This window comes from Panthera onca, chromosome B2 (assembly GCF_046562875.1).
Source record: "Panthera onca isolate mPanOnc1 chromosome B2, mPanOnc1 haplotype 2, whole genome shotgun sequence".
NCBI lineage: Eukaryota > Metazoa > Chordata > Mammalia > Carnivora > Felidae > Panthera > Panthera onca.
In genome coordinates this window covers 8946461-8969098 of record NC_138343.1, presented here as the reverse complement: position 1 = coordinate 8969098, position 22638 = coordinate 8946461, and the positions used below count along the sequence as shown (strand labels likewise).

General features: G+C 46.0%; 1 protein-coding gene and 1 long non-coding RNA gene across 3 annotated transcripts in view; one reads left to right on the top strand and one right to left on the bottom strand.

The window, feature by feature from the left end:
- Nucleotides 1-2749: 2749 nt before the first annotated feature.
- On the bottom strand, nucleotides 2750-16927 carry LOC132666679 (uncharacterized). The gene is made up of 3 exons (XR_009604782.3): nucleotides 16575-16927; nucleotides 14894-15017; nucleotides 2750-4737 (listed from the first exon to the last, which is right to left on the bottom strand). It is a non-coding gene; the product is annotated as an uncharacterized LOC132666679 (long non-coding RNA).
- Nucleotides 16928-17393: 466 nt separating this feature from the next.
- The window catches only part of E2F3 (E2F transcription factor 3), a 76934-nt gene continuing 71689 nt past the window's right edge, over nucleotides 17394-22638 (top strand). For both annotated transcript variants that reach the window (XM_060614691.3, XM_060614690.3), the window contains exon 1: nucleotides 17394-17894. In XM_060614691.3, coding sequence (XP_060470674.1) covers nucleotides 17508-17894 — 387 coding nt within the window. In that variant the 5' untranslated portion in view covers nucleotides 17394-17507. The remainder of the gene's footprint in view (nucleotides 17895-22638) is intronic.

Sequence of the window (22638 nt, the reverse complement as noted above, 5' to 3'; positions counted from 1 at the left end):
GATTTTAACGTCTGCTCATCTGAAGTATATTAGTCCCTGCATATCTCTGCCATTGGTTCTGAACCAGGCAGTGCATAAAGCAAGTACGTCTGCATAACATGTGCTTGTTCCCTGGCTTTATTTCCTTCTGTTTTATATTCAATATGACAGGTCAGAAATATGTCTCAGAGCAGGATGTTTATATGTACATACCTTAAGTAGATATGATTTGATGGGCGATGTGGACGTAATCAATCAATCGACAAATATTTACGGAGACATTCCTGAATGTATAAAACAATGTCCTCATTCCCAAGAAGCCTATCGAGCTTCCTGTGAGGGGCAACTCTGAAATTATAACAGAGACCTACCCTCTCCCTGCAGTCATCTGAAAAAAGAAGGAAGGATTTTAAAGGTGAAGGGCAAATTATCTCCTCTTGTAGCCCAAAGCCAAAATGATGACTGCAGCATAGTGAATAGTTCGACATTAGTGTGTGTGTGTGTGTGTGTGTGTGTGTGTGTGTGTGTGTTGCAAGAACAGAACTAGTGGGTTCCTAGAGGGATAAACTTTTCACTGTTCCTGGTGGATATCTCACCAGCTTTGGGCAGGATGAAAGTGGTTAGCTCTAGATAAAATCAATGAAAGAGAAGGCGGTCCTCTGTCCTTTTCACCTTTGTTTTTCCTGCTCCCTCTCAGCTGGGCTTTCTCATTAGCACTGACTCCCATCTTCCTGCTCCCAGAACACTGTTACTCAAGGCCCCACTGTGCATCCTCCCTCCTTACCAGGATATGAAGGTAGTATTTGTATCCACCACCCCCCCTCCACTCATCTATAGGGTGGTTCTACTTACTCCTTGGTGGATGGACCTTTATTCCTACTTGTTCCAGAGCATCACTCCTAAAGCTGGCTAGCCCAAGGGAGAAGATGACCTTCCTATAGAGAGGAGGACCACTGTCCAAGTAAGAATGTGGTCCAGGTAAGAATGCTGTCCATCTAAGGACATTATCCACAGAAGGACATTGTCCACATAACAAGTCTACTGGTTTCCCCAACAACATTCCAAGCTCTTATTATTGTACTTTCTTTACCACCAAATTTAGCCTCTCCAGTCCAGATTCTTTGACATTGCTGGTAAATTTTAGCAGATCAAGTAAATTATTCCATGCAAACCAGCCAATGGGACAAGAGTCACACCGAATTTAAACACTCATCTTTTGTCTTTCTCAGGTGTCTGAAGTATTACAGTCTCTAAAGACAATCTCCCCTCCTTTGTTCTGTAGCCCTAAGAAATGACTCTAAGGGGAGGAGTTTTAGGTTAGGGTAGTAAGGATAGGAGATATATTAAAATTAGAAGGATCTTCACCTCATACTATTACATATAGGTCATCCCCAGCACAAAACTAGCTCAATGAAAAAAATTCAGCCACCTTCTTGCAGGTTTCTTCTGCAAGGAGAGAAAAAAAATGCTTCGAGCAGCATTCATGTTTTATAAATTTTCTACCAGAGTTTCAGTTGGAAAGGTTCTCATACAACAATAATGTGTAACTATTTCTCTGTATGTTTCCAACAAAATAACTTCAGAGTTAAAAAAAATTTATAATAAAATCTTGAGGGATATAACTTCAGGGATTAAATATTGACTATTTGCTCTTAAACCAAGGACATATTGTTTTTCTTTGACCTCTTAAATCCTCATTGAGTAACCAAAAGATAAAAATCGTAGTATTTCTGGCATTTCAGAAAAGCTTCTGTTTTGTTTTGAGCAACTTAAGATATAAACAGAAAATGTCATCCTGACCAAAAGCCTATGATCATTTTTTTATGAAGCAGTTGTTAGCAAAGGCATATACCTCTGGTATGTAGAATTTACCTGGTATATTGGTGTCCTGGGACTGCTGTATCTTCGTGGCTTAAAAACAACAGAAATTTATTGTCTCACAGATGCTAAAGGTCTGGGATCAAGGTATTGTTGGGACCGTGATCTTTCTTAAAACAGTAGGGAAATCCTTCCTTATCTCTTCTAGCTTCTGGTAGTTTCTTGGCAATCTTTGGCATTTCTTCGCTTGTAGCTACATAGTCCAATCTCTGCGTTCATCGTCAGATGACATTTTCCCTGTGTCTCTGTGTTTTCATATGACCATCTACTTACATGACCACCAGTCATATTGAATCAAGGACCCACTCTACTCCTGTATGACCTCATTTAACTTAATTAATTGTATCTGCAATGACCCTATTTTCAAATGGAGTCACATTCTGATGTGGTAGGGGTTAGAATTTTGATGTTTCTTTTTTAGGGGGACACAATTTAACCCACAACACTTGGAATCTGTAATTTTGTTTGAGAATGACTTGGAAACCTGGTCATTCTGGGGGTTTCATTGTTTTCTGGGGAAACTGGCTACTTTGAAAGTGGCCCACTTTCAGAGCTGTGTGGATAGGCCACTGGGCTCCCCTTTAGAGTGGCATGGGTTGCAGAAGGATCCTTGAATCAAGAGTGTGAATATCTGAGTCAGAAACTCAGCTTTGCCATCTAGCATGTATGAGACTATGCTTGAAATTATGTCTCTGTAATCCTCTGTGTTAGAGAGGGTAAAAATACCTAGGTTTTTCAGAAGATTAAAGACGCCAATGTATTACAGAGGGCAAAAGCACCTAGTCTAGCTGTGTACTGTAAATACATATATTTTAAAATTTCTTAAACAAAGTATGTACCCATATATTACTTGTAAAGTTAAAATAATGTAAAAGCATAAGGCTTCATAATCTATGAAGTACTCACAAATTCAGATGTTTTTACATTTGATAAATTATATCCAATGTCTTAAAATCTTTAATATTCCATCCAAAGTGCCTACCACTCATCTTAGATTCCGTTTGTGCAAATTAGTGGCATTTCAGGCAACTGTCCATCACACTGCTGTGGTTCCACATTCTACCTCTTTCTTTTCTTCCTCTTGCCTTCCACCTTTTACATTTGCTGTTCTTTTACTTCTCCTGTTTGTTTCTCTGAGGGCTTCTTCTCCACCCAAGGGCATTCCCAAAAGCACCAGGATGCTCTAATCCACCTGCCCACATACAAGAACATGTACCGTACAAGAACAGGACTAGTGAGCACCTAGGGGGATAAACTTTCACTTTCCATCATGGATATCCCTCCAGTTTGGGGCAGGATGAAAGCAAGGTCAACTTTAGGCAATACTAAATGAAGGGAAAGATGACCCTATGAGTTTCCAAGTATTAAAAGCAAAGACTTAATTAAAAAAGGCTTGCTGGACAGGCCTGAGTCACAGTGCCACCCCTCGAGTGGGGGTAAAGGGGCTCAGCTGCAACTAAATCACAAGGTTCCTGGCAGCAGGCAAACAGCAGATGCTTTCTGTATATCTATACGTGAGTGTCACACACATATAAACCCACATACATCATTTATCCAGCAGACATTTACTGAGCAAGTACAGCGTGCTAAGTACCGAGAGACAAGGTTAACTAAAGAAAAAATATCTGCTCTGAAGACGTCCACAGTTTCATGGAAGAGAAAAAAAAAAAACAATAAGAAAGCAATAGATTACCATCATAATTCACATACTGTGGAAAAGAGGAGACATCTACATCTGCCTGGGTAGCCTGGTCTAATTCACTATGATATCTTACTCAGATCAGAGGTTGGCCAACTTATCCTGTGAAGGGCCAGATACACATGTTCAGCTTCATGGGTTCAACTGTGTTGCAATGACTCAACTCTGCCCTTGTAGCCCGAAAGCAGCCATAGACGATATGTAAACCAATGGGCTTGACTATGCTCTAATAAAACTTTATTAACAAAAACCAAGCTTTGAATTTGATTTACTTTTTCATGTGTCGTGGGATACACTCTTCTTTGGATGTTTCTTCAACCATTCAAAAGTGTAACAAGGATAAAGATCATTCTTAGATCACAGGGTGTATAAAAACAGACCATGCGCCAGATTTGACCTGGAACATGGTGCGCTGACCTAGATTATTGCCATAGTCCCGGCCCCTCCAACACATTCCTCATTCTGTGGCCAGAGGAGTCCTTCTTAGACCAGATCTTATCACGTCATACATTGCCTCAATGACTTCTCGTTGCCTTTAGGATAAATTCCAAATGTCTCCATACTGGTTTATAAGATACTCCACAATCCCCTGCTGAACCACTTTGATTTTTTTCAAGAGGCCATGCATTCATGTTCCCTGCTCCCATGCTATATTACCTGAGCAATTCCTATTCATTCCTCTATTTCCTCCTCCAGGAAGCCTTCCCTAAATTCTCGCTAAGCCCAGGTGAGGTGTCCTTCTGCAGTGCTTTAAGAGCCTCAGATATTGCCTCACGTCACGGCACTTATTATGTATGATTATTAAATATAGCTATCACTATGTCATTATTATTATTCCCTACTTGTGAGTCTCTGTCTTAAGCTTGATGAAGACAACCTCTAAGTTTATCTGCTTCTCACTTACAGCCACAGTTTCTAAATTGGAGTCTGACACAAAGTACATGCTCAGTAAACACTCTCCGGATGAATGAAAAATATTGCAGGGGGCGGGGGATGTGATCTGAGGAATCTACACGGAGGAGGTGTTCCCTGAGCTGAGCCTTAAAAGATGAGTAACAGTGTAGCATTTTGACAGACAGTGATGGGCATTTTCAAGCAGAGTAACAGCTGTAGCAGTAACGGAAGTGGGAGAGACCATCTGAGGAACTTCAGGCAGTTTGGTATGGCTGGAGCCTTGTCGCCTGTTGGAAAATGATGGGAAGTGAGACGGGACAGAGAACCTGAGAAACTGTAGGCTAAGATCAGGAATTCAGTCTTAATTCCTCAGGTCATGAGGGGTCTCAAAAAGACAAAGTTTGTCAGATTGACATTTTAGCAACTTCACTTAGATCTCATTGCCCAGTAGATAGTCTAGATCCAATTAAAGTGTCTGAGAGAAAGTAGACAAGATCATTTTGGCAGCAGACCTGGCTGGAGTTTGATGCCAATTTCACATTACGAAATAAATTCAGATTCTGCAGCAACAGTTCACAAAAGAAATAAAGACACGCAAATCAAGGATATGTTCATGAAAACACAGGGGAAGTTTCATACTTGAAACTCAGGAAAAATGGCCCAAGTCGGAAATACAGAATTAGAAAAAGTCACAGCCTCTAAGTATATGTCATCTGGTTCACTAGCCCACATGTGCCTTTTTTTTTTTTTTAATTTTTTAACATTTATTTATTTTTAAGAAACAGAGAGAGACAGAGTGCAAGCAGGGGCGGGCAGAGAGACAGGGAGACCCAGAATCTGAAGCAGGCTCCAGGCTCTGAGCAAGCTGTCAGCCCAGAGCCTGACACGGGGCTTGAACTCACGAACCATGAGATCATGACTAGAGCCCAAGTCGGACACTTAACTGACTGAGCCACCCTGGCATCCCCACATGTGCCTATTTAAATTTGAATTTAAATTTACTAAATGGATGAAGGGGGTCAGAAGGTAAACATTTCCAGGTATAAAATAAATAAGCCATGGGGATGTAATCTACGGCATGGTGGCTATGGTTAATAGCATTGTGTTGCAAAAAATAGATCAATCTTAAAAATTCAACTTAATTAATATATTTTCTAAATTTACATGCTAGTTACCATATAGTGCAACAATGATTTCAGGAGTAGATTCCTTAATGCCCCTTTCCTGTTTAGCCCATCCCCCCCCCCCACTCCCTCCAGTAACCCTCTGTTTGTTCTCCATACTTAAGAGTCTCTTATGTTTTGTCCTCCTCCGTTTTTATATTATTTTTGCTTCCCTTCCCTTATGTTCATCTGTTCTGTGTCTTAAAGTCCTCATATGAGTGAAGTCATATGATGTTTGTCTTTCTCTGGCTAATTTCACTTAGCATAATACCCTCCAGTTCCATCCATGTAGTTGCAAATGGCAAGATTTCATTCTTTTTGATTGCCGAGTGATACTCCATTGTATATATACACCACATCTTCTTTATCCATTCATCCATCAATGGACATTTGGGCTCTTTCCATACTTTGGCTATTGTTGATAGTGCTGCTACAAACATGGGGATGCATGTGTCCCTTCGAAACAACACACCTATATCCCTTGGATAAATTCCTAGTAGTGCAATTTTGGGGTCGTAGGGTAGTTCTATTTTTAATTTTTTGAGGAACCTCCATACTATTTTCCAGAGTGGCTGCACCAGTTTGCATTCCCACCAACAATGCAAAAGAGATCCTCTTTCTCTGAATCCTCAACATCTGCTGTTGCCTGAGTTGTTAATGTTAGTCATTCTGACAGGTGTCAGGTGGTATCTCATTGTGGTTTTGATTTGGATTTATGTGATGCTGAGTAATGCTGAGCATTTTTTCATGTGCCGGTTGGCTATCTGGATGTCTTCCTTGGAGAAGTGTCTATTCATGTCTTTTGCCCATTTCTTCACTGGATTATTTGTTTTTTGGGTGTTGAGTTTGATAAGCTCTTTGTAGATTTTGGATACTAACCCTTTATCTGATATGTCATTTGCAAATATCTTCTCCCATTACATTGGTTGCCTTTTAGTTTTGCTGACCGTTTCCTTCACTGTGCAGAAGCTTTTTATTTTGATGAGGTCCCAGTAGTTCATTTTTGCTTTTGTTTCCCTTGCCTCTGGAGACGTGTTGAGTAAGAAGTTGCTGCAGCCAAGGTCAAAGAGATTTTTGCCTGCTTTCTCCTCCAGTATTTTGATGGCTTCCTGTCTTACATTTAGGTCTTTCATCCATTTTGAGTTTATTTTTGTGTCTGGTGTAAGAAAGTGGTCCAGGTTCATTCTTCTGCATATTGCTGTCCAGTTTTCCCAGCACCACTTGCTGAAGAGACTGTCTTTATTCCATTGGATATTCTTTCCTGCTTTGTCAAAGATTAGTTGGTCAAATGTTTGTGGGTCCATTTCTGGGATCTCTATTCTGTTCCATTGATCTGAGTGTCTGTTTTTATGCCAGTACCATACTGTCTTGATGATTACAGCTTTGTAATACAGCTTGAAGTCTAGGATTGTGATGCCTCCTGCTTTGGTTTTCTTTTTCAAGATTGCTTGGCTATTCGGCGTCTTTTATGGTTCCATACAAATTTTAGGATTGTTTGCTCTAGCTCTGTGAGGAATGCTGGTGTTATTTTGATAGGGATTGCATTGAATATGTATATTGCTTTGGGTAGTATTCACATTTTAACAATATTTGTTCTTCCTATCCAGGAGCATGGAATATTTTTCCTTTTTTTGTGTGTCTTCTTCAATTCCTTTCATAAGCTTTCTATAGTTTTCAGTATACAGACTTTTCACCTCTTTGGTTAAAAATTCAATTTATTAATCATACTAAGCTACATTTCCTACAATCATTAGCCACATGTAGCTAATGGCTACTGTATCTGACAGTACAGAATTATAGAACATTCCCTTTATTGCAGAAGGTTCTATTGAACAACACCATCTAGACTGTGTTGAAATTACAGTTAAAGTCAAGACTGTCCAGGAAGTTCCACAAAAAGTTAACCATAGAACAACCCTAGTACCTAGAAATTCCACTACTGGTTATGTACCCCAAAGAACTGAAAGCATGGACTTGAACAGATATGTGTAGGCTAACATCAAAGCAACATTATTTACCATATCTAAGAGGTAGAAGTGACCCCGGAGTCCATCAATAGATGAATGGATGAACAAAATGTGGTATATACATTCAATGGAATATCATTCATCCATGAAAAGGAACAAAACTTTGATATCTCTTACAACACAGATGGACTTCGAAACATGTGAAGGGAAATAAACAAGACACAGGACAAACATTGTATATATTACTTGTACGTGGTACCTAGATTAGTCAAATTCGCAAAGACCGAAAGTAGCATGGTGATTACCAGGGACTGAGGGAAGGGTGGGGGATGGGGATGATTATTTAATGGGTACAGAGTTTCTGTTGGGGATAATTAAAAACTTTCGGGTATATATAGTCACAATGGTGACACAACATCGTATGTATTTGATGCCACTGAATTGTCCACTTACAAGTGGTTAAAATAATAAATACTGTGTTATATCTATTTTACTATAATAATTATTTTAAAAGTATCATCCAGGGAGAATGTATAGAACAGGAGGAGGAGAAAGCTGAAAAGAGATTTTTAAGAGAATAAATAAGAAAATGAAACCATCAAAGAGTCCCACAAAGTCAGGAGGGTTGAATGGGAAACCAGAGGGAATGCTGTCCAGGAAACCAAGGCGGAAAAGAAAAAGCAATTTTCTACCCACGTACCCATTTGTGATGTGCTACAAACAACATTCCCTATCTAAACCCCCACAAGAAAGAGGTACAACCAGACTACCACGTATGGAGAGGCAGCTTGTGTTCCTCTGCTTCCTCCTGTTCTAGATCTCACAGGAGTCAATGCCTAAGTAAAATTAAGTATCTTGACTCCACTTCTCCCTCTCAGCTCACGTTTTCAAGTTCTAGCTGATAACCTGGAAAGAAAACAGCTCATAACTTTCCTTACCCTTAACGCTTACGGAAATGTGTGCTTGCATGGCATTGTTTTCGTGACAATCCAATGTGGTGGACTGAAAATAAATTTGATTAAAAGGAAAGGTAAGAGGGGGGCACAGGGCACCTGGGTGGCTCAGTCGGTTGAACATCCAACTCTTGTTTTTGGCTCAGGTCATGATCCCAGGGTCGTGGGATCAATCCCTGTGTCGGGCTCTACGCTGAGCATGGAGCGTAAGATTCTCTCTCTCCCTCTGCCCCCTCCCCTGCTTGCTCTCTCTCTCTGTTTTTCCTCAAGTAACAATAATAAAAAAAAGGGGGGGGGAGTAAGGGTGTTTACCCAAAGAATACAAAAAAAAAAAACAAACCTAATTCAAAGGGACACATACAGGGGCAACTGGGTGGCTCAGTCGGTTAAGCGTCCGACTTCGGCTCAGGTCATGATCTCACAGTTCGTGAGTTCGAACCCCACGTCGGGCTCTGTGCTGACAGCTCAGAGCCTGGAGCCTGCTTCCAATTCTGTGTCTCCCTCTCTCTCTGCCCCTTCCCTGCTCATGCTGTGTCTCTCTCTGTCTCAAAAATAAATAAACATTAAAAAAAATTAAAAAAAAAAAGGGACACATACACTTTTATGTTTATCGCAGTATTATTTACAACAGCCAAACTATAGAAGCAGTCCAAGTGTCCATCAGTAAATGAACGGATAAAGAAGGGGTGTTATTACACACAATGGAATATTAGTCAGCCATAAAAAATGAAATCTTGCCTTTTGCAACAACACGGATGGAACTAGACAGTATTATGCTAAGCAAAATAAATCAGTGAAAGAAAGACAAATACCACGTGATTTCACTCATACGTGGACTTGAAGAAACAAAGGAGCCAAAGTGCAAAAAAGTGAAAGCGAGAGACAAACAAGAAACAGACTGTTAACGATACAGAACAAACTGACTGCTTACCAGAAGGGAGGGGATGGGGGGGGGGGGGATGGGCGAGGTAGGTGATGGGGATGGTTGCGTTACCGTATTGTACGCCTGAAACTCCTATGACGCTACGTGTTAACCCAGCAAAATTAAAATTAAACCCTAGAAAAAAAGGAAAGGTAAACCTGAAGTTGGTGATGCAGCAGCATTACTCTTCAATCTCTCTTTACCCTCGCATGAAAACAGAAAGGACACCTAGATGGGAAAACTAGAAACCCACGAGCGATGCCGATGACAAAATTTGGTGACGGAGCAACCCCATGAGTCTCAAAATACAAACGAGTGGGAACAAACCCCCAACAGCCGTTAGGAGCTGCGTGGTACCAGCACCTGCGTCTGAGAGAGAAGGAGAGAACAGAGTAGTGCCTGAGGCCCCAAACCAGGAGAAGCCCCCAAAGAGCCACGAGACCTTCACGGGGCTGCGGGCGGGGTGACATGGGAATGGCAGCTACCCCCCCCCCCCCACCCCAGGAGCAGCTGAGAGCAAGAACGCTGGTAGGAAGGTCCGGAGGGACCGGAGCCGGCTGGCCTCCCCGTCTCAGGGCTGACCCTCAGGGCTCCCCTCTGAAGATAGGAGACCCCGAGCCGGGGGTGCTGGGATCAGATCAAAACCGACCAGGACAGGGACAAGGCAGAAGAAGGAAAGGGAAGCTCTAGGCTAGGGATGGAGGAAATCTCGGGAAGTGAGCTGCCATCCTCACGACAACCATCGAAGACGAGCACTGTGAAGAGGGACAAGCGTATCTGAGCCCTTCTCATTCTTCAAGACAGAGAAAGTGATTTTCACATACAGAAAAGCATTGAAGACAAATATCGCGGGAGTGAAAGAAAATAAGGAGCACGGATGATCGCCAAGATCACAGAGCAAGGGACAAAATGACATCGTGTGCCTCGGGTTTGCCCGAGGAATCAAACCTGAGTCTGGCCCGTACTGCGGATCCAGCCGCAAATCTGCAGGAAATGCAGGAAACAGAGGAACACGGTTAACGGCACCAGGAGTGTGCATTCTGCCAAATTCAGGTCCTGACGTCTAACGGCCCAAACTCTTTGAAAGAGTTCCTGAAGCTGCTGTACAACAAATGACCACACGCTAGGTGGCTTAAAACAACAGGAATCTATTCTCTGCTAGTTCTGGAGCCCAGAAAGCTAAAATCAAGATGCCAGCAGGGCTGTTTCCTTCTAAAAGTTCCTGAGGCAGAATCTGCTTCATGTCCCTCTCCTAGCTTCTGGTGACTGCAGGCAACCCTTGGTGTGCCTTGTTTGTGGGCCCGTCACTTCATTCTCTGCCTCCTGCTTCCATTTCTCCTCTCCTCTTGTAAAATAACGGACATTGGATTTAGGGCTCATCCTAACCCAAGGTCATCTCATCTTGAGATCTTTACCTTAATTATTCTGTGAAGGCCGTTTTTCTAAACAAGGTCAGAGGTCTAACTCGAAGGTTCCAGTGGACATAGGGAGGGGCCCCCATTCAACTCACTACATGCTTCAAGATAAACTGTAAGGAAAATAAAAGGATAGAAGACGAACCATAGATTAAAAGAAACTTAGGGTGCCTGGATGGCTCAGTTAGCTAAGCGTCTGACTCTTGGTTTCAGCTCAGGTCATGATCTCACAGTTTCGTGAGTGCAAGCCCCGTGTCAGGCTCTGTGCTGACAGTGTGGGGCCTGCTTGGGCTTCTCTCTCTCTCTCTCTCTCTCTCTCTCTCTGCCTCTCCCCCACTCGCACTGTCTCTCTCAAAAATAAATAAATAACCTTTAAACAATAATAACAAGAGAGACTTTAAATACATATCAACATTTTTTTAAATGGACAAGATGAAACTACAGTTCCTAAAGATGCATATTTGGGTGACAAAACTTTGAAAAAAAAAAACCAGGGAAGTGAAGACTAAAAACATCAAGCTAATGGTTACTTTTGGTGGGAGGCAAGGGGCTGTGATATGAATGGGACTTCAGATCAAGTTCCAGTTCGTGACCTGGGTGGTGGTTACAAGGGTGTTCACCTGATAGTAATTCATTAATCCACACATTTGTGTTGTCTGGTTTCTGTGTCTGTACTTTTTATTTCAATAAAAATCTGTATTGAAAAGGCAAGGAAACACACACCTTTGAGATCATACCTTTCTTTTCCGCTCATCTAATTTGTCTCCATAGCATTACTTGTTAAGTGACCAGGAAGAGCTTTTGTAAGAGGCAACTTGCAATCACAGTACAGTCTAAATAAATGCTTATGCTAACAATGGTAACATTAGCTACTCAAAAGATACTACCTACAAGGGAATTTTCTATGCCACAGTTGCCTAGAAGCCAGTTTATAGGGCAGAGATTGCTAGGTCATGGATGGATGCCCGTGTGGCTTTCTCCAAGTGTGTTCAGTGGACCACCTGCATCACAATGGTCCTGTTTATAAGGCACATCCCTGGACTCCAATCAGAGATACAGATTCAGTAGATGGGATTGACAACCATGGTCTGTGCCTGAAGTTCATCCTAGATTTATTTAAAAATGCAAAAATTCTATCCAAACAGTACCTTCCTGCACAAAGAGCTGAAGACAAGAAACTACACAGGTATCTAAGCCACAATCTATAATAACTATAATGGTCAATTTTCTAGGATAAGCACCTAGAAATTTTGTTATTAGTGTTTGATGTGGTAATGGCTTAAGGACATGTTCCTCTTCCTAACCAGGAAGATAAAAACAGAGAAGCTTATTTCTCTATGGGCAACTACCTGAATTGCACTACGAGAACCTTAAATTCTTAAACTAATCTTCTCCAGACCCTAAAATTTAAAGCCATACACTCTAAATCCAATGTGGTAACCAGACTTGTTTGAACTGGAATTAGAGGCACAATTTCATTTATTTTTTTCTTTTTAATTTTTTTTAATGTTTATTTCTGAGAGAGTGTGTGAGGGGGAGAGGAGCAGAGAGAGAGAGGGAGACAGAATCCAAAACAGGCTGCAGGCTCTGAGCCATCAGCATAGAGCCCAACGTGGGGCTCAAACCCACCAGCCACAAGATCATGACCTGAGCTGAAGTTGGACGCTTAACCAAATGAGCCACCCAGGCACCCCAAGGAGGCACAATTTTAAATGTTAGATGTTCCAAAGATTTTCTGGGCTTACGATCAGTTTCTTTAATTTCCTGAACCTACAATTTTTTATCTGAAGACTTAATAGTGAATTGCCACAAAACTGTTTAATAGTACTGTTTCCTGGATATTATATATATCGATCTTATGGATGTTGGCAAAATTGTATTTTGAAATTGAAAATGAAGACTTTTGGGACGCCCGGGTGGCTCAGTCAGTTAAGCGTCTAACCGGCTCAGGTCATGATCTCACGGTTCATGGGTTCGAGCCCTGCGGCAGGCTCTGTGCTGATGGCTTGGAGCCTGGAGCCTGCTTCAGATTCTCTGTCTCCCCCTCTCTCTGCCCCTCCCCCACTTGTGCTTTCTCTCTCTCTCAAAAATAAACATTAAAATTTTTAAAAAATTTTTTTCAATGTTTATTTACTTTTGAGACAGAGACAGAGCATGAACAGGGGAAGGTCAGAGAGAGGGAGACACAGAATCTGAAACAGGCTCCAGGCTCAGAGCTGTCAGCACAGAGCCCAACATGGGCATCGAACTCATGGACTGTGAGATCATGACCTGAGCTGAAGTCAGATGCTTAACCGACTGAGCCACCCAGGCACCCCCAAAAATTTTTAAATAAAAAAGAAAACGAAGACTTTTAGAAAAGATTGTAACATCAAACTTTATATATAAAGTACGAGCATGTGTGTGTGTGTGTGTGTGTGTGTGTGTGCGCGCGCGCGCACACGTACGCGTGAATGAATAGGAATTCAGCGCTCGTTATGTTAACTGGCAGGATGAGAAGGGCCACCAAAATACCAAACACCCAACAAGGCGTTTAGACACAAGAATGGCAACTCCAGCTGTAGCTAGAAAAGGAAATAATGGAAAGAAGTCCAAAGTCATACAGCTGACTCTGGTTCTCCATGTCTAGGGCTTGAAGAAATTACCTGGAGGGTCTTGTTAAATAAGATTCTTGGGCTCTGCCTCAAAGGACTCTGACTCCTTAGGTCTGGGTAGAGCTCAGGAATCTGCATTTTTATAAACTCCTTAGGTTAAGTCTGGAACAAGTCATACTTTGAAAGATCTTCAACGGGGGTTACAGCCCAGGCTGACACTTAGTGTCACTGGTGTCCAGCAAGGAACGGTATCTTAGTGGCGCCACGAAACAAGGTGAGTAGCAGCTAAGAGGTTTGAGACTCAGGTAGGCAGGCTAACAGCCTGCATTAGTTCCCCAGGGCTGCCATAATAAATTCCCAAGCTGGGTAGCTCAAAACAATAGAAACGTATTCTATCCCAGGTCTAGAGGCCAGCAGTCCACAATCTACATGTTGGGCGTGGGGGGCTGCTCCCTCCAGGGGCTCTGTGGGAGATGCTACCCCTTGCCTCTTCCAGCTGCTGGTGGCGGGTGGCATTTCTTGACTTTCATTCCAACCCCTGCTTCCATCTTCACAAAGCCTCTCCTCCTCTCTGCACCTTTCCTCTGGGCGTCTCTTGTAAGGATACAGGTCATTGGATTTAGGGCTCACCCACATCACTCGGAATGCTCTTACCTTGAGATTCTTGACTCAATTACATCTGTAAAGATCCCTTTTTCCAAATAAGCTCACAATACAGGTTCCAGAGATTAGGATAAAGACGTGTTTTTGGTTTTGGTTTTGTTTTGAGGGGTCACCATTCAACCAGCTACCCAGGCCAACTCTGCAACAACCAGCTGTTTGGGGCGACCGTCAGAGCAAGAGGAAGGCAAGAGCTGTCTGGCTCTCGTGCTGGATGAGCCTAACCTTCAAGGGAAGGTCAGGAAGGCTCAGACTTCAGAACCAGCCAGAAGTTAGCCACTAACAGATGAAGTGGGTAGTGGGATGAGCGGCGGAGCTCACTTTATTTTATTACCCGGAACTTCTGAGTCAGGATGCTGTAATCCCTACTAATCAGGACACGACTGTGCTGCCACTCTGGGACAAAGCCACGCTGCCGCAGCATGTGGACGTCCAGGGACAACAGGAAGATTGGAGGCCGGGAGTCAGACTGGACGACACAGAACTGCAAACCGCACCATTAAGTAGAAGCATAAATAGCTACCACTTACTGAGCACCTAGTATATGCCTGGCACTTCACATTTATTATCGCCTCTTTTCATCGCGACTTGTAATATGGGCCCTGCAATAGGGGTCCCCACTCACCATAGGAGAAAACAGGCTTTTAAAGATTAAAGTTATAGAACCAGTAAGTGGCAGAGCTATAATTTAACCCCACATCACTCTGGCTCCAAAGCCCATTATCTTTCTATGAAAACATGCTGCCTCTCCACCAATCAATAGACCTACCTCAAATTTTCGCATCTCGTTTTCCAACACCTTCTCTTCTCTCTTCGGACCCTTCTCTCTACCACTTCATCCTGGGGTTCACCACATGTTACCATGTCAAAATGTTTGTTTTCTACCAAATGCCCTGCATTAAAAAATATAACTTGGCTAAAGTAGAATAAGTATTTCAAAGCTTTCTAAATGAGAATCGCAGGTGTGGCTCTGGATTGGGAACGCTTGCTCCTTTGTGATCGTGCCGTATTCCTCTTGACGTGACCACCCGTGGGGAGCTCTGGCAGGGATTTTGGCACTCAGTTCCAAACCCGGGGCTTGTCTCTAATCTTAGAACTGCGGGCCCCCTCTTTCCCACCACTGAATGCGTGCCACCAGTGACGTTTTACAGGTGGTATTATCTGAGTAGTTACAGCACTGGGTTCCTCAGCAGGGACCCACAGTGAAAAGCTACAATGATGGAACAAGGTCGAGGAAGCTGCTGATAACACTACGCCTCTCGTCCAACCAGGAACTGATGCCCTTCGAGTACCACCTAATCTGCCCTAAAGGTTTTATGAAGTTTTATTGAAAGAGCATCCATGAATGTTTGAGTACTAGGCCGTGTCCTCCACTAGCTTGCCTCCTTGCGCACCTGAGCCGGGGGGCAAGCTTTAACAGTACTTTTAGCTCATTCTGTTTCAACCTAGGTAACAGGACTGAAAGTTTTGAGAAAGTCCTAGCCTGGACTGACAGATCTAGTCAGGCCTTTCCTAAGACTGAGTATGTGAGTTTCTGTAAATTCTTATTATTAATAACAATAATAAAGTTTTGCATATGGGCTTTAAGAATCTCGGCCCTCATCACCCCCTGAACGCCAGCTTAGCAGCTATTTTGTACAATTCTCAGCGACTGGAATCGTAAACGATGACTAACTGACGGGTACACCTTTCCCCACAACCCTGCAGGCGTTCCTTTTCCTGTCCTGTCTCACAGAAGCAGTCTTCAATTTTAAGACCCACGAATAGTTGGCATCAGTACAAAAGTCCGTTTGACAGTAACTTAATAGACTTCTGGTGACAAATTCTAGTTTACTAAAAAAAAAGAAAAAAAGAAAAGAAAAAGAAAAAAAAGAAAGAGAAAGAGAAGAAAAAGAAAAATCGTTTAAAATGTTTCCGAATAGGTCTGTGTCGTTGCGTTTGCTTTTAGTCAGAGAACTTGGTAGGAAACCGAGATTGTAAAGCGCTTGGTGGTGCCTGGGCGTGCAGCGTTTGCTGGGAGCAAGATGTCATCGTGGGAAGCGTGTACTTCTTCGGATTACTGCTTGGCGGATTAGAAACCCGCAGATCAGTCCCAGGTTAGCCTTGATTAACTGCCCTGGGTGCTTCTGGGCCAGTGGGGGGCGGGGAAGGGAAGGGGGGTGTCTGCCGGACTCAAAACCCATACTCATGGTAAGCTTTCGCTTAAAACATTTCAGAGTTTAATTTTTACTTAAACCCAGTCCCGGCTAATAATGAGGCTACCAGGAATCATCTGGAATGCTAACTAAACTGGTGCCCGCAGTCACGTCAGTCGAACCTTCTGCCCCCACGATCCCTGTCTGCCCACATGCTTCTGTCTATCAGCCTGGGCCTCGGGATCAGCTCTCGCCGCGGCATTGGTTGGATTTCAGGAAAAGAGAAACCCACGATTTAAAGGGCTCAGTTCCCACCTGCCAGGCATCGTCCGCATGGTCCAACTTGCCTTTGGAACATTATTTGGGAGAATCTCCAGCTTTTGTTCATCTATTACACTGACTGGCCAAAGGAAAGAGAATTCCCGCAAGTGTCCCCTTGGTCACCTTGACAATTTCTAAAAGCGAAACTTGCGCTCCAGGCCGGATTGACACTGAGTCTGCGGGGCGCTGAGCGCCTGCCCAGGTCAGCAGCCCCCGCCCGGCGTGCGGGCGGGGACCGGGCGGAGCTTGGACAAGGCGTGGCTTTCCGTGGGAGAGAAGGAAGGGCTTTTGCCCCACCTCCTAAAGACCCTGCTCTCCCTTAGCCAATCAAGGAGGTCTATGCAAATGAAGCCCCTGTCGCCCCGGTAACCGTGATGCAAGACAGCCAATGGAAACCAGCCAGCCGCGGCCCTGCGCCACGATTGGGACTTAAGTAAGGAGCTAGAGGCCCAATGGGCTGTGGGAACGGTCCTCGGCGGGTTGAAGGGCGGGGATATGCAAATATGGTTTGAAAAGCCGGCGGGAAATCTGAGTTTCGCGGGAGGACCTTGGCGCGTAAACCGTATCCCTTCATTCATTGTCAGCAGCAGCTTCCTGGAGCCATTTTTCAGCTGCCGGCCGCAGCACCCGGGCTGCCGCCGCCGCCTCGCAATCCGTTGCATCGGCCGCCCCCGACGCCTCCATCCCCCCTCGGGGCCCGATATCCGTGCGGCCGGGACCCTCCTCTCTCCAGAGCCCCGATTATTTTTGGCCCCCGGTGCCCGTGCGGTGCGGAAAAATAAAAAGAAACGAGACAGAAGGGGCTCGGAAGCGCCGGGCGGGGAGGAGAGAAGGAGGAGAGACTTGGAAACTCCGACTGCAAATAATAAAAGAAATTGAAAACAATACATTAATATACCATAGCAATAAAAAGAGCAGGAGCGAGAGATGAGAAAGGGGATCCAGCCCGCCCTGGAGCAGTACCTGGTGACCGCCGGGGGTGGGGAGGGGGCGGCTGTCGTCGCCGCCGCCGCAGCAGCCTCCATGGACAAAAGGGCACTGCTAGCCAGCCCCGGCTTCCCCGCCGCCGCCGCCGCTGCCGCCCCGGGCGCGTACATCCAGATCCTCACCACGAACACTTCCACCACCTCCTGTTCCTCTTCCCTCCAAAGCGGCGCCGTCGCCGCCGGCCCCCTCCTCCCCAGTGCCCCCGGCGCGGAGCAGACGGCCGGCAGCCTCCTCTACACCACGCCGCACGGACCCTCCAGCAGAGCCGGGCTGCTGCAGCAGCCACCAGCGCTGGGACGCGGCGGCGGCGGCGGCGGCGGCCCTCCGGTAATGCCCTCCGGTTCCCACCGTCCCCAGCCCGGGCGGGAGGTGGGCTCGCACCGCGCGGGGTGGTGGGCGCGCTGCGGGCCGCCCCGGGACGGCGCAAGGCCGAGCGTCGCGGGCCTCGGCGGCCGCCCCTCCAACGGGGCTTTATTGTTAGCCTCGTGCACTGCCCCCCTGCGCCCGGAGGTCGGGGGGCTCCGCCAGGCGCGCGGGGCAGCGGGGATCGCCTTGGCGCGGACCACGTCAAACACTCCGAAACTTTTCGCGGTCCCCCCTTCTTTTCCTGCACTTTTCCCTACCCCCACCCTCCCCTCCCCTCCAACTCGAAGCTTCCTCTTTCTCGGGCGTAGGAAGGGGTCACGCCCCGGATGGAGAAGGGGGTGGGGGGGGGAGGGAGTAGTGAACTGGGGAGTGGGGGACTCTGGGGGCTGGAAACCGGGGGGACAGTTGGGGTGATCGCCCCACCCCCTCCGCCGGCCTCAGAGGCCCGCTGGCGGCCGGGGGTCCCTGAGGCGTGCTCCGGGCGCAGGGGCTCTGCCAGGCTGCGCTTGACACATTTTGGGATCTGGAACTCCCGGCAACAAAGGGGTGGGGGAGGCGGAGAGGGGCGGCGGGGGAGGTGGGGCTGGAAGCCGGGTGCGAGCTGGGGCGTGGGCTGTCTGGGGGCGAGGGACCCGCGGGCAGGCGACCCGGCCTGGGCGCATCCTGGCGGTGGCAGCGGCGGCGCCCGCGTGGCCCGAGCGCCCGGGCCTTCCTCGCCGGGCCCCGGGCCTGCCCTTGACCCGCCTCTCCCCTTGCCCCTTCCTTCCCCGCCCTGTCCCCCTCCCCGCCCCCCGGCGACGGAGGGCGGGGGCAGCCGTGTTCCCGTCCCGCCGGCTGGGTCTGTCCCTCTCCCCGGGACCCGCCGGTGACGTTTCGCACACGTGCGCGGAGGACGCGCCTGTGACTGGGGAGGAGGCGGCGGCGGGAGGGGGCGCTGGAGGGGGAGAGGGGGGCACCCACTTCCTCCTGCTCGCCGGCTCCCTGGCCTGGGACGGTCCCGGCGCCCTCGCACCCGCCCCCGGCGCGGCCACCCTCCCTCTGCTCTCCCTAACCCCCCCCCCCCCCCCACCACGGGCGCCCGCCCTCGCCCGGCGCCGCCGGTCTGCTCGGCCCTCCGGGCCCCCTCTCCAGCCGGCCCCCCCACCTCCCCCGGAGCCAGGCTGGTTTCGGAAATGCCCTTACAGCAGCAGGTTAGTGACCGGGACGGCTCGGGGGCTGCCGCCGCCAAGGGGGGCACCGGATTCTGTTAGGGGCTGGAGCCGTGGGGGTAGGCGGTTGAGCGGGGTTTTGGAGTGGGAACGGGGGGTTGGGTGCTTGAGGGAAATGAGTAAGCAAGAAAAATCTAAGTAAGTAAATGCCCCGGCCTCCGGTTCTAGGAACCTCGGGCCGGGAGTGTCCGCCCCGGGGGGTGGTGGGTATGGTGTTTACATGTATCTTTTTCTAGGGGGCCGATGGATGGGCGATTGAAAACCGGAGGGGGGGGGGGGGGCTTCTCGCCAATGGCCGAGTTGAGCTCTGTTTTCTGTCTTCTTCCCTTGTGCTGGAGGGGGAGGGGGGCGGGTCAGAGGGTAGGGTGTCTGTAGGATTCCCAGGCCACCCGCCACCCCCTCCCTTTGTCCCTGTAATTTATAAAGCGCCTTTGAGAGATGATTTAGGTCAGTATGCGGCTTCTCTTTTTGTTGATACTCGAAAGAAGTGTGGCCCGGAGGTCTCTCCCCTTTCTCCTTTTTCTCCTTCATTCCCTTCCTCCATGGCTCCTGTCTTCACCCTCGTGGTGAGGCTTGGCCCCCACGAGGCTGGCAACCAACGAGAGTCAGATAAATGGTTGATGAATACCAGTCGTTGACCTCACCTTGTGTCAGTTGCAAATAGGTTTGTTTTTTGGAGAATCAAGATTTTGCAGGGGTCTTTAAGAAAGTCAGCACATAGGCAGCACTTGGGGAAATGAGACGGGTCTTGGAATAACGAAAATTTCTTATTCCCATACTCTTTCCAGTTTCTCCCATGGCTGGGTCTTAACTGCTTTCCAGCCCCAGAGATACTTGCTGAGGATGTGTGATAGTCTCAAAGAAGCTCCTGGTTTTTAGTGACAAGGGTCTGCCAGCAGGGGGGAGATAGAGTACAGTACCTACTTAGACACACTGTCTCCAGTATGCTGGATCTCAGTCACAAGAATATTCCATGCTTTTGGCGTTAAATACTGTTACTTGACCTGACCTAAACATGTTTGGATATATTTTAAGCATTTTGGCCCCTTACACAGTTGTGTTACTATATCATAAACTTAACCCGAAGCAGCCAGCTATTGACGTAATTCTTGCATTGGATTCAGACTTATGGGAGAGTACTTTTGACGATGGGAAGTTATGAGACCACCACCAGATTGCTGGTGTTTTTTGTTTGTTTGTTTTTTTTGACTGTTAGCCTGCTCGTGGAGCCTCCAAAACTTGTCTAGCCAAACTTCCCTGGACTTCATTGTATTTAAAGTGTAAAAATTATCCTCACTGGCTTCCAAGTTCTTTCAAAACTTTATCTTTTTTGCCATGAGATTATTATTCCAAAGTCATGAGCATTGAATGTGAAGTGTGATTTTCTTCTTATCAAAATTGTATTAGACTTTGATTCAAGTCTTGAAATTTTGTTGATCTTCTTTCCCTAACTGGGAATGACAGCATGGGGATGGCTAAGTGATTGGCTGAGCAAAGAGATCATTTAAACACTTTGTGTCCAAGAAGAGGTTGAGAATTCTGTTCGGGAGGCCAGAGTTGCAGACCCAGCTGGTTCCAGGTCTCAAGAACATCTAAGAACTTAACGGGAGCAGATCCTCACCTTTTGGGGAAGAAAATAGGAGTACTACCTTACTGGCCAAGTCGCCTCTTATCATTTACAGGTTTCGTGCTTAGGCAAATAACTTAATTTCTCGAAACAGTTTTCCTCTTTTGTAAAATAGGAACAACAGCAATATTGCCGTTAAGGTTTTTTTGAAGGGTTAAATATGAGAATCCGTGTGAAACACTTAGCACAGTGCCTGGCGAATAGTATAGATGCCCAATAAAACTAGGATCCAGAAATGTTACTTCTTTTATAACTTAGAGCAATTGTATGGGACCTCGTGGACAGCCCTCCTTTGTTTACATGTAGGAGTAAAATGTTACGAGTTTTCTAAAGGGATATGTCATTCCTTATACCCAATTAGTCTGGGTTTTTAAATCCACAAAACATGGCTGTCCCAGCAATGGGTAAAACGGGGGCATGTCAGTAGGACAGGAATATATAGAGATGGTGTTGAACTGCCTGAGCATGATCTTGTGCCTTGGGTTGTGATAAATTTAGATCAACTCATCCCCACTTTTTTTTGCCTGGGCTCCGCGCCTCCCATGACGCCACGGACCTGCTAACTTTTGGGTGCAGTCTGTGTTTGGTGGTGTTTGTAGAACTGAGCTGTCCGTTGTCACCAGGTCAGAGGCACGCTCTAGGTAAATTCATGTTCAGATGGTGAACTGTTGGAAATGGAAGAACTGTAGAGAACCATAGAGGAGCTATTTTCTGGAGCAGAAAAGACTTCATCATTTTCTCCCTCGTGGATGAAATGATTTCATCCAAGAACTAGAAAATTTGGGATATATTAATGCAAGAGACAGTGGCCTTTCACATCTGATTTAATTTAATCCAGTCACAGCAGCCTGCTGATTACACTTTGGGAAAGAACCCACATGCTTGAAATTTCTGTGTAAGAATGGAGGCACCATAGACCATGTATATAGCTGGGACTGGTTTTTTTCCTGTGCAAGTATAAAAGAAAAATGCTGGGTTCCTGTGGTTCTATACTCAATAATCTTGCTTCTGCTGAGATACATGATTGATGCCAAGTTTAAACTAGGAGAGAATTTTTAGTCGCTACATACCCCAAAATGGAAGTTTTAATATAATGCGGTGCCCAGACGCGGGCAGTGCAAATAGCTCCACTATAATCAGTACCAAGGGCACCACTCTAATCATCCTCTGAGACAAAGCACCCTCAACTGTGGCCCTGTGAGCTAAGGAACCCAAGCTTGCAAACAGGGAAGGATTTTTTGTCGTTGTTGTTGTTTTTCTATAAGTCGTCACCTTGGAAGAGTAGATTCGGAGATTAATGCTGCTCTGTGTAAAGCTGCCTTGAAAACAGAAAATAATACTCAAAGCTTAGACCTGAATAAAAAGCAGCACCTGCAGATTTAGAGGCTGTGAGGGGAAAGTTGCTTTTATTCTTGTTTTTCAGAGGTCTAATGCAGTAGTTTCCTTTTAACTCTTCTGTCTTTATTGCCTCCCTAGAGATCTACCACCCACCCCTTTAACCCCTTTCCGCAGGACTGGGATCCATTTGGCAAAGCTTCAGATAGTCTGCGTTCATTTTCTGGCTGGTTTTCTGATTTCATGGGATTTCCTTGTCTTCCACTTGGCCGGGCCAACCAGCTCCCATTCCTTTTTGAACCACCTATTTTCCCACCAACGTTTTGAAACCAGGATGAGTGAAAACCAACACTGGCTCGTGCTCATGATATCCAGTCCCATGTCGGTGCCCACGAAATCACCCCCAAAGTGTGTGCACAGCACAGAAGTAGATTTCGGTTCTTAATCAGATTCTCTGTTTCCATTCAGTTTTTAAAAAGGAACTTTTCCTGAATTCTTTGAGGTAGGAAGTATGCGGTTTAATGCATATTTTCAT